Source organism: Pavona decussata, unplaced genomic scaffold (assembly GCF_977016875.1).
Source record: "Pavona decussata unplaced genomic scaffold, jaPavDecu1.1 SCAFFOLD_234, whole genome shotgun sequence".
Classification (NCBI taxonomy): domain Eukaryota; kingdom Metazoa; phylum Cnidaria; class Anthozoa; order Scleractinia; family Agariciidae; genus Pavona; species Pavona decussata.
In genome coordinates, this window is record NW_028145639.1 from 755,880 (window position 1) to 772,204 (window position 16,325).

General features: G+C 37.1%; 2 protein-coding genes across 2 annotated transcripts; both read right to left on the reverse strand.

Moving 5' to 3' along the window:
- Positions 1-2,507: 2,507 nt before the first annotated feature.
- LOC146457991 (sphingosine kinase 1-like) lies at positions 2,508-9,551 on the reverse strand. The gene is made up of 5 exons (XM_085091077.1): positions 9,048-9,551; positions 6,720-6,863; positions 5,593-5,687; positions 4,265-4,380; positions 2,508-3,497 (listed from the first exon to the last, which is right to left on the reverse strand). The coding sequence occupies exons 1-5, from the start codon at positions 9,451-9,453 to the stop codon at positions 2,648-2,650; spliced, it is 1,611 nt and encodes a 536-aa protein (XP_084947203.1). The 5' UTR covers positions 9,454-9,551; the 3' UTR covers positions 2,508-2,647.
- Positions 9,552-12,237: 2,686 nt separating this feature from the next.
- LOC146457992 (uncharacterized) lies at positions 12,238-16,325 on the reverse strand. Its single transcript, XM_085091078.1, has 4 exons — positions 16,159-16,325; positions 14,816-14,952; positions 13,272-13,334; positions 12,238-12,858 (listed from the first exon to the last, which is right to left on the reverse strand). The coding sequence occupies exons 1-4, from the start codon at positions 16,322-16,324 to the stop codon at positions 12,799-12,801; spliced, it is 426 nt and encodes a 141-aa protein (XP_084947204.1). The 5' UTR covers position 16,325; the 3' UTR covers positions 12,238-12,798.

Consider the following 16,325-nt stretch of genomic DNA (forward strand, 5'->3'; position numbering starts at 1 on the left):
GGTCTGGTGGCCGTTAGAGGGCTAAAATAACTTCTGTCAGAGGTATGGTGCTCGAGCCGGAAGAAATGAGAGGAATTATCTGTCAATCAAATGATTTGGTACCTCTAGTTGTTGGGACCGCGCCCACAAAACAAATCAAAATATCCGACCTTCTCCCACCCCCCCTCCCCCCTCCGTCACCTTTACATCCAGGCTCGTTGCAAAAAGGAAGGGGGAGCATGAGCCCCCCCAGAATTAAACAATGTGCCAAAAGATATATAAAACAAATTAACGTGATCAATCAGTCTTGAATTCTGACGCTACAAGTGCCTTTTCAAAACCTTTAATAATCTATTTGTTGATTTGTTTTCTTCGCTAACAGGTTGCCTTTATTTACAACGGCAACAAAGGCACTCCTGCCTTGTGAATCGGAAATAAGCACCAAACTGGCTCGAAATCAACCAATTTCAAGCCATAAAAGCTGTTGAAATAAATTATTTGTTTTCTAAGGCATCCGCTCATTGATAGCAATATGAATATCCTTAATTTATAACAATTCACACGTTGTCGAAAGCTACACAAATATTTCCTCTCAAGAACCACAGATTCTCCTGCCCAATTCCAAATTTAAAAACAAGAAAGAAAAGTTTGTCGTTTGTTTACGTCTTCATTCAAACGTGAAATTAGGAAATTTCATGTGGTAGTCCGGGTAAAACAAACGGCAGAGAAAAAGTGTACAAAAAAGTGTGGTGCAGGTGCACAGTTGTTTTGCTTACTAGATCTACTGCTTTTTCGACGGTCTTGTTGTGTATCCTTAACTCCCTAATCGGTCTGGTCTTTTTTTTTTTTGAGCGACGGTGGGGGGTGGGGGTAGTTTTGTTTAACAAATTGCTTCCCCCTCCCTGGGGGTCTGTACCGTGCTACACCAAAGGTTGGGTGTCGTGTTGGGTCGCGTTTATTGTTCGTCATTTTGTACAATCATCGGCATTTAGAATAAAAGATGAACTGCTCTTGACTATATCTTGCAAAGTAACCAAGTTCTTTTATTGCAAGTCACCTCTTTTATTTATGCGCGCGTACATGAAGTTGCCTGATTTTAGAATTATAATTGCCAACTAGATACATAATCAAATCGTATTCATAATATTGCCAGATATAATCTGATCTGAATTATTTCTATTTATTTCTAATTATCATTAAAACCCCAAAAATGTCAAATTATCTAGTTTAAACACTGGTGTCGTATCATAAGTCTCCAAAAAATGCCTATCCAAGTAAATGTAATCATGTGGGCTGAAAGGGGTGTTTTTTTCGGTGGTGGAATTATTTAAAATTTTAGTGTTTTAATTTAAGAGAGTCGCAAAACTGGACTGTGAACCGAAAAGGTAGTAATTAAAAGAATTTGGGCAAGAATTGCGTAAATGACCTTTTTCCCTTAAAATCAAAATTGCTCCAAAAAACAAGGAATAGCTTATCACTTCTCTTGAAAATACAAAGGGCCTTCACAATAGAGATACCCGCGCTTGACTGATTTGTTCTGAATATGAGACTAAACCAAGTCAAGGGGCCATATCTCCTTTAAATAGCATAATTTATACGCTCCTGAGAAACAATCTTTTTTAACATAAATTATTCAGTTTGCTGTGGCTTGATAACATCAAAACCCAAGTCTGGCTAAAATAAATTGCCTTTCATGCTTACACTTATGATAAAACTTATAATATCGATTAAAAACACAACCAAATTAATAATTAATTATAATGTATAATACTGTGTACACAAATGCATACGGTTCTCTTTACACTGTACTTAATAGAGTATATGGACAGCAATAACGACATAACGCTTAATAATAATAATTATTGGTAGTAGGCTTCATGCAGTAATAATGCCTGTTGTATGAACATATGCTGGAACATCCACAAAAGGAAAAAGTGCTGTAAATTTTCAAATGAGAAAGTGATTATGATAACTATGCTAATAACTGCTACTACTAGTAACCTTGGCCACAGCCAGGCGCTAGATTCCACACTGAGGGAATGGTAATGACATGATTTCAGAGAAGACATTTGCGTCCATAGCATCAATGCCATTATCATGCATGATAACCTATTGGAAAGGGGAGGGGGGAGGGTTGAGCAGCTGACAAACTTTGCAGGGTAGGGATGCCACACCCATGTTTCCCCGGCTGGCTGGGATCATCACTAACTTGTCTCCTCTGCTACTTACATTAGTTTTTATAAATATTATTATAAAAAATAATTATTAAGGAGCTTCTATTTCTTAACTGTGAAAAATGCCTGAGTTCAAGCTCTAACATCCATCTCCTGTGAATTTTTTGTTTGCACTTGATAGTTTAAGTAAGCTAACACGTCAATGACAAGATCTAAACACATAGATAAGATCTAAACACTATGTCTGTGTGCCATGCATCCAGCTCTAATGATGAGGCAACAACTCAAAATATCATGATACAAATCTACCTAAGGCTCATCATAACAACTACATTGACATTCAATTCATTCACCCCGACTAATTCTCACATTCTTCAAATAAATATGAGTTTATTTACTCTTAAAAAAGAGTGTTCACTTTTATCCTGATAAAATTACAATTTATTATATAAATAAATAATAACCTAGCTATTTATAAATTTGTTTCTTTCCTATCATTGTGGTGTTTTCACACACATTAACTTTGCAAGAGACCTGTGTATTTGCCCTTGAACTGGTACATAATCTATTTTTTCTCCGTCAACTGCTATGGTGCCTGACTGACTTGTGTCTGGCTCTAAGCGGAAAGCAAAAGCTTGGACATACTTAACATGATGGCTTAAAACATGCGATCCATCCTTCATTTTACCGAACAGATTCAACAGTGCCATCCGTCCAGTCCCTGATTTAACAATGAAGATACCCATGAGACCATCTCCAAACTTGCCATTAGGATTGGCCATGAGATCAGTTCCCAGGTGACTCAAAAACACTGGACAGCCAAGAATAAACTCCCCTTCCTCCACTACCCAGTTAGGAGGTAGCTCTGAGCCAAGCGGAGGAAGCAGGTGATCTATGGGGCCTTGACTATGTCTTGATGGAATTTCTCTACCGTCTTGATGGTAAGCCCCGCTTGCATTCACCTCACTGTCTTGAAACATTTCTTTTTGAGATAAAGTGGAATTCACACTGCTTCCCATAGGTCTTCCACAGAACTCTTCATCTGGGCTTGAATCAAAAGCCAAATTTTTCTCCCCATCAGTCACATGACCTGCAGGTAAATAGGAAAGCCGTCCTCGGTAGTAACGGAGTCCAATAATTCTCACAATTGTGCCGATTAGAAACCGTGTCTCTCCCATATTTCTGTATTTCTCTGACTCAATATCGACATCAGAGACCATTCCCCATGAAACTGAGAGAAAAGCAAACAACTTTTTTGTTGGTGTTACCACAGAGCAGATGTCGAAGTCAAGAAGCTTTCCTCGTATGACGCTGAAAATTGCACTTGTCACATCAAATGGTTCCCTGTGGGATTCAATAACAAAACTTGCATATAAGATACATAGTGCTGAGACCTTTCTTCACTTTGGTTTAATTTTGTTGCCCCCCAAAACTCTCAATTTTATCTATAATTTACAACTTTCAGAGGGTTGCTACTTGGTTTGCAACAAAATTAATTGACTTGTAAATCAAATGAGAAGCCCCCGAGGCTGGACCAGGTCCTTAACTATTGCCACTGAAGAGGTTGTATGAGGGAGGTACCAATTCAACAGGCCACAGGAGTGATACTACTATGAAAAGTAAGGGGCAAGAAATGGAAGACCTTTGTTGTCAACATATAAATGTAGATGTTGAAATGTATGGACAAAAAGTGATTTGAAGAGTGGGATGGTTTAGACGTGAGGGAGCTTGCATCCAACCGGTGTGGCCTTGGCTGAAATAATGGGTTTGATGTCATATGGAGGTTTTGATTTTTGTTGGTTTTGTTCCCTTCTCCCTTGGCCAAGTTCTCCAGTTTCCTTTCTATGTGTCTTCTAGAAGACAGAACATTTGCAAATTTCAATTCCAATGGTCTGTCAGTATGGGCTGTAACACCTGTTGCTACTAAATGCCCTTGAAAGGACCTTGACATTGTGAGTAATCTTGATGGTTGAAGGGTCATTTTACTCAGAAAGAAACAGGATTGCTTTGCACAGGTGCAAAGCTCAGTGCAACATGAGGCTATTTATATTAGAACAAAACAAAACCCTTGCAAACATTTTCGAAACATTTAAGAGTTTGTATTAACTTACCCAGTAGCATACAGAGAAGACAAACAGAGGGCATTGCCTGAACCTGTGGGAATGACCCCTAAGGGAATATTTATAGCAGTCTGCCAGTCAGGTCGTTTCATAAGTCCATTAACTACCTGCATTGGGATAAATAAGGAAGAGTTTTTAATATGATAAAAAATGGGGGATGGTAAATGAATAAATAAGTAAATATTTTAAAACTGTGGGGATGGTAAGTAAATAGTTTAAATTCACAACATTTTGAGCATCACAAATCAGTTAAACTGATGTGAAAATTCAATGTCTCCAAGTGTCACTTTTTGAGCTGTGAGTTCTCTATCAAACTCAGAGTATTGATTTTTTTCATGTTTTCATGAAACTGTAAGTGGGAGTCAACTTTCATTTGCAAGTCTTCAAGTACTAAATACAATTTGATTGCTTGTCTGTTTGTTGTCAAAAATGTCCAATAGTACATACATGCGTATCCACATTTGCTATTTGATATTTACAAGTCATTTTTTTAGAGTTAACAGGTTACATTATTTAAAAAGATGTAACTTGTAAACTCTAAAAAATTAACTTATTCAAGTCTCTGGCTCACATACATTACAATAACATTTTAAAAAAAGGTTTGGTTTGTTCATTTCCACTGGTCACCCTTTGCTTTCAATCATTGACCCTTAGATCTGGGGTCTCTGCAATCAGGAAGTATAAGACCCTGTTAACATGAAGTCAACACAGTGACTAAGACCACAAGTTGAAACAGGATTGGCAGATTTAAAGTCTGTAACATAATATTGTATTAATGTACAACAATCATGCCTGCCCATCCCTCAACAAATATGAAAACTATGAACATTTTTATTAAACTTTGAAAAATACAACAATACAATACAATACAATGCATTCTCCAAAAACTTTTTTACCTACTGTTTATTTATAATTTTTACTCAGGACCAGCCTGAAAACCACCTGAGGGTGAGGTTGCCTCTTGACTAAAGATATTTATTATTATTATTATTATTATTATTATTATTATTATTACTACTACTACTATTATTATTATTATTATTATTATTATTATTATTATTATTATTATAGAACAATACAATAAGTTTAAAAAATCCTTGAGACTGTTAATGCACAACATTTTGTCAAATTCCAGCCTTTTAAATTAACATAAAGTATTATGAAACTACATATCTGACATGAAATTCAGTATGTATTCCAAATTAGAGCACACTTGGAGAAATTTGGATTCCAAGGCTAAAAACATCACTTACACCATTTTTCCAGCAGGCTGAATTTTAAAAAAGCCCCGGCCTGTAAATATTAATGAAAATAATTACCTCGTAAACCAGACCATCTCCTGAGCAAATAACAATTCCATCGAAATGCAGCAGGTTGAGTGACATCATCATCTCCTCCGCATGCCCAGCGTACTCTGTAGAAAATAATAGAATGCCAATCTCTTCTCTCACCAATACCCCTTGGGGAAGACACTACTTGGAATTTTTGGTGGGGGTGTGCGGCACAGTCCAAATCCTGAATCTATTTCAGCCCAGAATATGTAATTTTCCGGTGCCCTTCTTGAGACATGGCCTCTAAAATTCATACCCATTTTCAGGCCTGTTTTCTAGAATCCACATCTGTTTCCATAAAATCTATACCCTTTTTAAGACTTTCAGACCAAAATGGTTAAAATCTATACTTTATTTCAGACCAAAATAGCCAAAAAACTGTACCTTTTGTAGCCGCACAAACACTATCCTACTCACTCAAGTACCAGAACAGTTAAAAATTATCATTTAGAGGGGGGGGGGGGGGGGGGGGAGGTGAGTGGGTAGGGGATTGACAGAGTGGTTATAGACCACTCTCTGTGTACATGTATCCTAGAAGGTTGAGTTTACTTGTTGTTGTTCCTAATCCTTGCTATGAGGGTTTTTCTCCTCTTCTCCTCCAAACACAACCTGGAACCAAACCTTCAAAATTTAACTGGAAAAAGTAGGACAAAACAGAGTTGTGGGCAGGGAGGATGAGTTTTCATGGTATTAAAGTGACAGGGATACTCCTTGGACATATTAAGGGGGTCTTGTACCACTTAGGGTTTAAATGACTAAGGCTAAAAGTATTCTGGTACCTTTCTGCGTAGAACCTGAAGGAAAAGTCAGTTTAATTAAAATAATGCAGCTGATTGGTGCCAAAAAGGGTGACAATGAAGTCAAGAAATGTTGACAAAGCCAGATGCTGGTACCTTTTAAGTTAATTCAAATTTCCAATAAGCAATCCTTTGAATTCTTATATATGGGAGTTCTCCTGGAAGCACAAGAGCTATGACATGAATCAACTGCTACGTATGTCACGGCCATAAAGGGATCAAGGACTACTGGTCCTTCCCTTACTCCTGAACTCCTTTCCCTGTGGAGAAGTAAACTCAGTTATTGTTTCTTGCATATTTCAAAGTGATTAGAATTACCTGTGATTTTTTGTTCAAATTCAATGTCAGCCTCATTCAACATTGGCTCCACTTTTTCATGAAAGACTTTTACACTTTTGCCGGATCCACTAAATGGGTTGATAAGGATCAGGAGCTTGCGACAAGAAGGTAATGTCCTCTCTTCTACAAAATACACCACAATAATCATAATCATTGATAATCAATTCCAGGCTCATTCTGAAAGACACAAACTGTGGATGAATGCATCCTGTCTTAAGATGATGATGATGATTTTGCATGTGGCCTTGAGTTCCTTCAGTAAATGTTGCCCCATTGTTTTAGCTATAATTGGTTTATGCTTTGTTTGTAATAAAAACCTATGATTATGGGCAACAGTTTAGTTTTTATAACAAAACGAAGTGCAAAGCAGTGGATGAAATGTAGCAGTGTTTCGTGAAGGAATTCAAGGCCACATAAACTCTAGTTGAATCTGAGCTAAAGCAATCTGAAATGCACGATAGTTTGGTTATCACCAGAACTCTTCAATTACAAAAAATGCAGGGTGAAATGATTGCTGTTATCATCCTAGTGTGAGATTCCCAAGCTCTTAATACAGTGGAACCTTGATTTAACGAAGATGCTGGGGACCGGCCAAATTTGTTCGTTAAATCGAGGGTTTGTTATATCGAAAACCTCGATATAATGAACTTGGGGGGAAGCGACCAAAATGTTCGTTATATCGAGGTCATAGTTAATGATTGATTTGTAACACAGGTGACTTCTGTCACGCCATTCAATGCAATTTTCGTCACCCAGAAGTGCGACAAGTGCCGTGTTTTGAGATGCAATTCATTAAGCATGCTGGCTTTCAGTAGCAATTATTTTCACTTTTGAGACACGCAGATTTTGTTTACAAAAAACAACACTTTTAGGGAAGCGATTTAAAACTATTGCAACATAGAGGTTAATGACAAAAACCGACGTTTCGGTGTCTTCATGACGCCATTGTCAAGGAGAAATAAAAAATTACAGACTCTGAAAGTGCAGAGTCGTTTTGCACATTCAGAGTCTGTAATTTTTTATTTCTCCTTGACAATGACGTCTTGAAGACACCGAAACGTCGGTTTTTATCGTTAATTTTTGCATGTCTCTGCATTACCAAATCTTTATTGATAACATAGAGGTTATACAGAAAATTGTCCATGTAAACAAGGAAACAGGCTTTAGTGCAGTGTTGTTATGTTGCACTACCCAACATTTCCGGATTTCAAAGATGTAATGTTTTTGCTTTAATTTCTGTAACTTTGCCAAAAGCATTTACAGTCCAAACATAACTTTATCAATCAAGAGTTTCTTCAGTTTCTCAATACGCGAGTTGCGTTCTGTGCATAACAAAACTTAAACAAAGGTAGATGCTAGAAAATAGAGACCAGCAGCAGTTTATGTTTAATGAAAGAATTCTTTAAATGTAGATTGTATCGTTCATTATATCAAGGACTTCGTTAAATAGAGGTTTGTTAAATCGAGGTTCCACTGTATATCACTCAACAATGCATAAGAAACAAGCTTTTTTTTTTATTTCCTTTACAAAATGTCCCAGGATTTAGGTGCACTTTCAAACTAGCAATACTGTGGTAGAGCATCCAAACTAGTAATATGAAGGTCTTTGGTTCAACTCATGATAGGAGCACTCAGATTTTTTCCAAGTATGCCTGTGTCACTTGCTGAAAAATACATCATTCTCATTTATTCACCAGGATTGAAATATTCCATCACATTTATTTCATTAGCCGATACCAACTTGATGCAACTTGATGATTTCATACCCCAAAATTCCTTATAATTTTTAATACAATTCTGATTACAGATTTACACATGCTTTTCTTCATCTTTTACACTATTTACTTGATAGAATGTTGTAAGGTTTGTATACGCGTGCACTAACATGGACCATGCATGACCATGCATTTCTTCACGCATTTTAGCAGTTACCAACAACTGCTGTTTCAATTTAAATTAATCACTAATGTTGATTACTCCTTGGGTGATGTTACTTATTAAAAGAAGGTAAAGCGAGTTTGTTTACCATTCCTTTTATCAATATTTTGGAACAAATACCTGATTTATTTACACATCAAAGCCCAAATTCAACAGCAGAAACTATGAACAAAGTCAAATATTAATGACGTTTTGATAATTAACCTGAAGGTTCAAATCTCACGTGAGAGTCAGCGATTGCTACATCGCCACCAATGCAAAAAAAATAAATTAAACATCTGAACTTCAATCAAAAGAAATCATAAGGAATCCATAAGGAATCTTCCGACTTTGGACTTCGCGTGAGTGCGTGAAACAGGAAAATTTTACCTTGAATTAAGCTTTCCAAATTCTTTTCCGGTTCCTTGACCAGCCATAGAATTGCGCGAACCCATTTTTCAGCAAGAGCGATGTTCGCTTCTTCACAATCAAAGGATGCGACTTGAAAGCAAATTTTCTGCCTGATTCTCTTCTTTTTAAGCATGGGACAAGAAAACACTTGAAAATAACCGGCGACATCCCCTTCAAGTCCACGATAGGCCTTTGCGCCGTAAATGTCATCCAAGTTGATCGATACAGGGGTCTCCGACCGATGATTTCCTACGCAGGGACACCTTCCAGCAGTGCTTCTGCTGTACGTCAGTGATTTCCTTGTCAGGCTAAGGAAGAATGTTTTTAGTGTTGGTAGAATTTCAAACTGTCCACGTAAGATCTCTGTTTCCGAATACATCGTCATTGTCAATATCACCAAAGAGCCACAAGAACAGCCACGGATCCGGCGACGGCTCTTCCGACGGCTCGTGACTACTGGTCAGTGGAAACGTTCTCATGCATTATTATGGGATTTGTATAACTCACCGTGGAGTATGCCACAAACAGCTCTCAATAAAGGCGCCCTAACAGCGGATGAGATAAATTATGGCGAGAAGCAAGACAGATTTAATTAGCCAAAGAATCTGTGCACATTGAGCCTCTGAATGGTGATAGTTTTGAACGAGTGCCCGAATGGGAATTGTTCAGTGACATGGAGGGAATTCTCCGTCTCTGGGGTCTCCTGGGGCCGAACATACGGCCGATAAATTATTCTTTTGTTGTCATGAAAATTTGCCCTACTAGCCTCGTCAGCACGTGTAAAATTCAAAAGAATTTTAACTCTGAAATGAGGTTAGTAGGGCTAATTAACATATATTGAAAAGAATGATATTAAATCGGCCACCATTTATGAAAAAGGTCTATATAGCTTGGTGTCAAAGGGTATGGTTTTCAGTGAGCCTTTCTTGTCTGTATAGATTTTAACGATTTTGGTCTGAAAGCCTGAAAACAGGTATGGAATACATAGACGGGTATGGATTCTAGAAACTAGGTCAGAAAATGAGTATGAATTCAAGAGACCAGGAGTGCTTACCATTTACATGGAAAACCCGGAAAGTCCAGTTGGTAAATCAAATGGTTTGCATCATTCCATTTGGAGTACTTCAGTTCTGAAATTATGAGCTTCTGGTCAAAGTGATGCATTTTTATTACTCCTTTTGGGATTTACAGCTGATGTTCATACATTTTGCATGTTATCTATCTTCTGTTAAGACAAGCTAAATCATACCGTATTTATGCCGAAAATTTCCATCCGGGTGGTTCGCGTAAATGGTAAGCACCCCAAGTTTGAAAATGGGTGCCGGAAAATTTACATATTTTGGTCTGAAATAGGGTCATCGTAGTCTACCCCAGGGGCAGGTTTTGGTTTCATCGTTTGACACATAACGAGGAAGTGGGAATCAGGAATCAAACTGTAGATTCCATCATGACACCTATTGGGCTATAATCTAAGATGAGAAGCTCGGGCGAGAGATACTGCAGCGAGGAGGGTGTTGTGCCTACCTCCAAACAAACGACTCCAGCCTGTTGAATTTGTCACGGGACCCTTGTCCATAGGGTCCATTTCTCAAAAACTGCCGACGAGTTTTCGGGCATAAAGAAGTATTCAAGATTTCTCGACTGAGTCCGTTGGTAGTTTTTTTTGGTGAAAACTAGCCCAATGTGTTTTTGTAATCTCGTAAGTTTTTCAACGTTATCGTGAAAGGGCAAAGTTCTAGCCATTCTCGGAGACCTTAGGGCAGATAGTCACGGGTCGGCGATCGAGAGAAAGTGAAAAGGTAAATAATAAATAAATAAAAATAAGCGAATGAAACAAAAAAGCGAAAAACACAATAAAAAATTAACAAAAAGACCACCACCATCAACAAAAAATTTGGCCAACGTTGTTCGCCTACCCAGATTAAAAATAATCCCAATTTTAAGTAAAAATGATGGAAAACGAGTTCGTGTGGACGGGATGCAAAACTAGCCCCCCACATTTAGAGCAACGAAGTCATCTAAAACACATTACACAATATTGTAATAAATTCTCTTTTCTTCTGGATTAATTTTGTATAAGAGTTGTCATCCATCTCTATTTACAAATAGTCGTGTCGCACTGAGGTTACAAACTACGTTTCAAAATAGCAGCTGCTTTTCAACCCATTCACTCTCAGTATTACTACCTAAGTTAACAAGATTTCTACCAGTAAAAGCAAACAGTGTTAGATGATAACTATAGGTCACTAACGGTTGATGTATAAAACTTGAATGACCTCACCATGCTTGAAAGTAAGAAAACATATCAAATGAAGGAAAACAGCAACACTGTCACTTTGCTTTGTTTTTCGATCATCTTTGAACTGTGATTTATCAGTCGATTTCTCTTAAAAGGAAAGCATGCTTTAGAATGAAGTAGTTTCACGTTTACAAAGAGAACACGTTTGGCCGGCTAATTTCGGTTCTTAAGCCTCAATACAAACTGATCAAGGCCGCAAAGGTTCTTCGTTTCTGGTTTCTTTTTGTTGTGATAATAAACAGCAGTTCCAACGTCAAAAAGGTCTTCAATCTGCAAAATAGCATTTTCATATCACAGAGAATGCGTCAATTTTTTCCAGTCCAAGCATAAGTTTGAAATATTAAAGTTTCAAATAATGTTTTCCTGAGCCACAACCAGCACAAAATGAGACATCACGGAAACTTGTAGCAGTGTAAGGAAGTGAGACGGAGATTTGGTGTCATTTCAAAAACCCCAAAACGTTTTTCTGTTAACAGAAACGTAAAAGTATTAGCCCAGTATTGTTATAAATTAACACCCCTGTGTGCTACAATGGCAGTGAGTGTCTCCGTCTATAGATGGGCTGGGTTAGGCAATTTTTTTTTTCTACACCCACTACAAAATGCAGATACTAAAACTCACAGTTATACATAAAGGCTAACCACAAGCTACCTAAGCTAAATTAGGCTAACCGGGGTGCTTGTTAGGTTAACCGGAGTTTTATTTCGTTAGTTATCAGTCTGTCATGGCAAGTATCCGCCATCTTGAAGTGGGGAAAAAATTTTTACTGGGTCGAAATGGATTGCAACTTGTTAGGCTAACCTTTTCCAAGTTCTTGCATTTTAGTTTTAAAAATGCGCTACATCAAGACGGTGAGTTGTTCAATTAAAAAACTCGGTTGGTTTCTTTTTCTAGGTGATTCGAAATTATTTTAGTAACTACGTGAAGGTACCGATATTGTTGCACGTTTTTCACCACAAAAGGTCAAATTCTGTGACTTAATTATGGTAAATTGAATAAATTAACACATACCAATGTAACTGGCTAAATTCTGGTACTTTGCTTACATTGACAACTGAGAACACAAAGGTTAACATGTGGCTAACTTTTCTTTTATAAAAATATCTTGAGAACATATCATTTGCATTCTGCAAGACCTTCAGAAGGCATTTTTTAAAGTTATTCATGAGTTATTTTGACCTTTTAAAAGATACAAGATTACTTTCATCCCTGCAGTCACTAGACAGTACAAGTGACACCTATATGTACATTGTATAATTTGATTTTCCAGGTGGAACGTTACCTACAACCTTATGGCGATACACCATGCCACCTTGACTGTAGTATTCTTTATGACATGCCACATTTACATAATTATGTTCTTAACTTTTTTTCCTAAACCATAATATGGTTTAGAATATTGCAACATTTTATGTCTTTGCACTTTGTCTGCTATCCCCAAGCTTGAGTCTTGCAATAATGAAGCACTAACTTGCCATCTGCTCCAAAGCACTAAAAAGACAGAACAACAAACATACTACAACTGAATTTGCTGGTATTGGTTGTGTACAACAATAACGAAAGGAAAAGAAAACATAAGTTTGTTCAAGTTTATTCAAAAATCCAACCAAGAAAAACAAGGAAGTAGACTGGCCCATAGGTAGTGAGTGCTAATCTAGGTGGGCCAGACTTACAACTATAAAAGGATAAAATTATTATTATTATATTTATAACAATCAAAGACATTTAGAATTTGATAGAAACAGAATTTAGGAAAGGTAACAAAATCGTGGGGAAAACAACATAACTGCCTGCCAAGGGTAACATTTTGTAAGAAAAGCCTGTATGAAGCCTTTATGAGTGTACACAGGACATGGTCAAAGGTTGTGACTGCGCCCCTTTAACATCTTTGTCTATATACTCACATTATATAAGTTCTGTAATGTCTGGTCAGGAGTTGGTGCAAAGCATTGACCTACATAAACAAACTGAAAGGAAGGATATTAACAGCCTGCTGTCAAATACTCTAAAGTAGAGATAATAGGTTAATTTCAATGAATATCAATCTGACCAATTTTTTATTATGCACTCAACTCCCGATAACTCGCCCTGGATTTCCATCATACATTTACTGTAATTTTACCCTCCGTAACTAGAACCCTTGATAATTTGTTACCTTTGATGAATTAAGTCAGCATAACATTAAAAAGTTAAAAGAAAAAAGGTCAATAATAATTTGCATAGATATATTAGCTACATAATGTGGAATACAACAACAACAACAATGACAACCTAACATAATATTTATATCTTTATATTAATTACAGAAATACGTACCTTATTCGTACTAATTTTCGCGAGGCTTTAATTTCGTGATTTTCGCGATTTGTAAAAAATCGCGAAATTAGAGACTCGCTAAAATTAGGATACGCGAAAATTAAACACGCGAAATTTAATACACTTCTATAATTGCTTTAATCAACGATTAACTGCGTTTTTAGCTACATGGTAAATGTCAACAATCTATTTATCTTCTACTTCAGCACTTTCTTCATCCAAATCACTCACTTCTTCTTCTTGTACATGTAGCTCTTTCAAAACATCTTTCGTGCAGTCATCGAACTGTGTGGCATAGGTGTTTAAAATCATATTTTTACAATTGACTTTTACAATTGACTTTTATTTTTAAGTACAATATTGCAGTAGCATTTGATTGATTTGTGTGATTATCAACGCTATTTCTATTACGTAATTGCAAATCATGATTGTAAATCATTCGTTATTTAAGTGATCATTCAATAAAAAACGGTTTTCTTAGTCTGTCTTTTGTCAATTTTCGCGAAATTAAATGCCCTAAATTTATCATTTTTTGCAAAATCGCGAAAATTAATGCTCGCGAAATATTTGTGTTCCAAATTCGCGAAATTAAGTGCCCGTGAAAATTAGTACGAATAAGGTAGTCCGCATATAGCATAGCTAATCGAGGCGGACTGTGTAACTTGTAAAATGCTAATAATTATTATTAGCATTTTACATGTAAATAAAATAAATTATATATATTACAAAATTACTAAGTAGATAAGTACACGCATTTGTTCATAGGCAAGAGGAAATTAATAGGTAGAATATAAATAATAATTATATACCTAAGTACAGCTTACTTTGTGCATAGCTCTCAACAAGATAACAGGCATAGACCATATATGCATTAGATTCAAAAGATAAAGTTCTCAAACTTCTAGGGTGATCACTAATAATAATTATTATTGAGCCCCTCTTAAATTTTATAATAATTATTATTATAAAATTTAGGAGGGGTTCAAAATCCTATGCTTTCACTGAAGAGATCTTTGGTGAACTACTCCGTACACAATGAGAGTCATCTTAATAAGCACATTATGTGGCCTTTTGTGGTTAAAACTTTAAATGAGAAATTGAAAGGTAAGGACTTCTTGGACAAGAAACTTACCAGTGAGTCTTGTGGTTCGCACTTGATATATTTTCTAATGAACTCTATAATATATGCCACTTGTTTTGTTCCATCAACTTGCCATTTCTTTTTCACCATGATTGGAGCATCGCCAGCTGCCTTTAGCAAGACTTCCACTACAACAACAAAAATATCAGACAAAGAACCGCAAAGCTTGAGTGAATGAATTAGTAACCAGACTCGAAATAAGCCTTTGCTACATGTATTTGGGGGTTTACACAGACTGCTATCAGTCCCTTTCTGGAGAGTAACGAGAGAAACTAAAAGAGCTACATGTTGTGGTGTCAGTCAGTATCTTATGAGATCACAGGATGGCTATGGTCGTGATGGAAAATTGCAAAAACATTTTCAGGAATTTTGGTGGCTTCCAGCTCTAATATAAGAGCAAAAATAAGTGGTGGAAAGACTATGTAATGGCTGTAATGAGGAGGTCCAAACCCCTTTTGAGCGGGGCCTACTAAGACATGCATGGTCCACCAGGCGTATTTTATGTAGGTTACACTGAAGATCCTCGGAGTGGGTTTCCAAATCACTTAGTGAACTGGCGCACGATCATGGTCTTTGACGTAAGGTGGTGTAAGACAGAGGTAATGCCTGGCTTTCGCCTGGCTTTAGACTACCTTGTAGGCTTAACATTTGGTGTGACGAAAAAAATGTTTTTGTCCAAAAATTGATGTAGGAATTTATAGAGTGTACAGCCATCAGCAGGGCCATCGGTATAACATTTTCCTGGCGTAGGTGCTTCAGCGGCTGCTAGGCATTGAAGTTTGAAACTGTTGGCATATCTTCTGTGTGGGACGTACATGGAATGCACCTTGGATAGCCCATTATAGTGAGTACCATCACCCTAATTCCCAAGCATGTGCTGCCAGCCCCATACATTATTTATAATCGTACATGCACCACTGTCATACTAACCCTCTTCCAAAAACGGCAAAGTGCATGTGTAATTATTGTATGGGGCTGTGCGCAAATCTTGCCTCACTGCACTGCTGAAATCGACCGATGCACACTGCCTAAGGTCGCATATGAACGATACGATGCTATATATGGGGTTGATCGAATCATGTGTTTATTTTTCGATTTCACTATAGTACTTTAAAGTTCATGTTCTTCCTTTTTAACAATCTACAAGTATATAAATGTGATTTCACTTTAAATCATTGATTCGGACAGCTGAAAAACCAACAAGGGATAAGTTTAAGGAAATGTAAAAACTGAGAAGCAAATGATAACAGTGCGTCTCTCCCCCTAGCTAGCCTTGTTCTCTTAGTAGTTGGACTTAATTTGCGCTTATATTACAGCTAATCTCAACAACCTACCTTTCTTTTTCGATGATTTTTTGGAGGCTTCACTCGTCTGTGTGCTGTGATTATTTCCAGGCTGCGCTGGTTCAGACATTCTTCGTTGCGTCTCGACATGCTCTCCTTCCTGTTCGCCTCCTCCGGCATCCGCCATATTGGATTTACAAAGCACTCCTTTACGCATG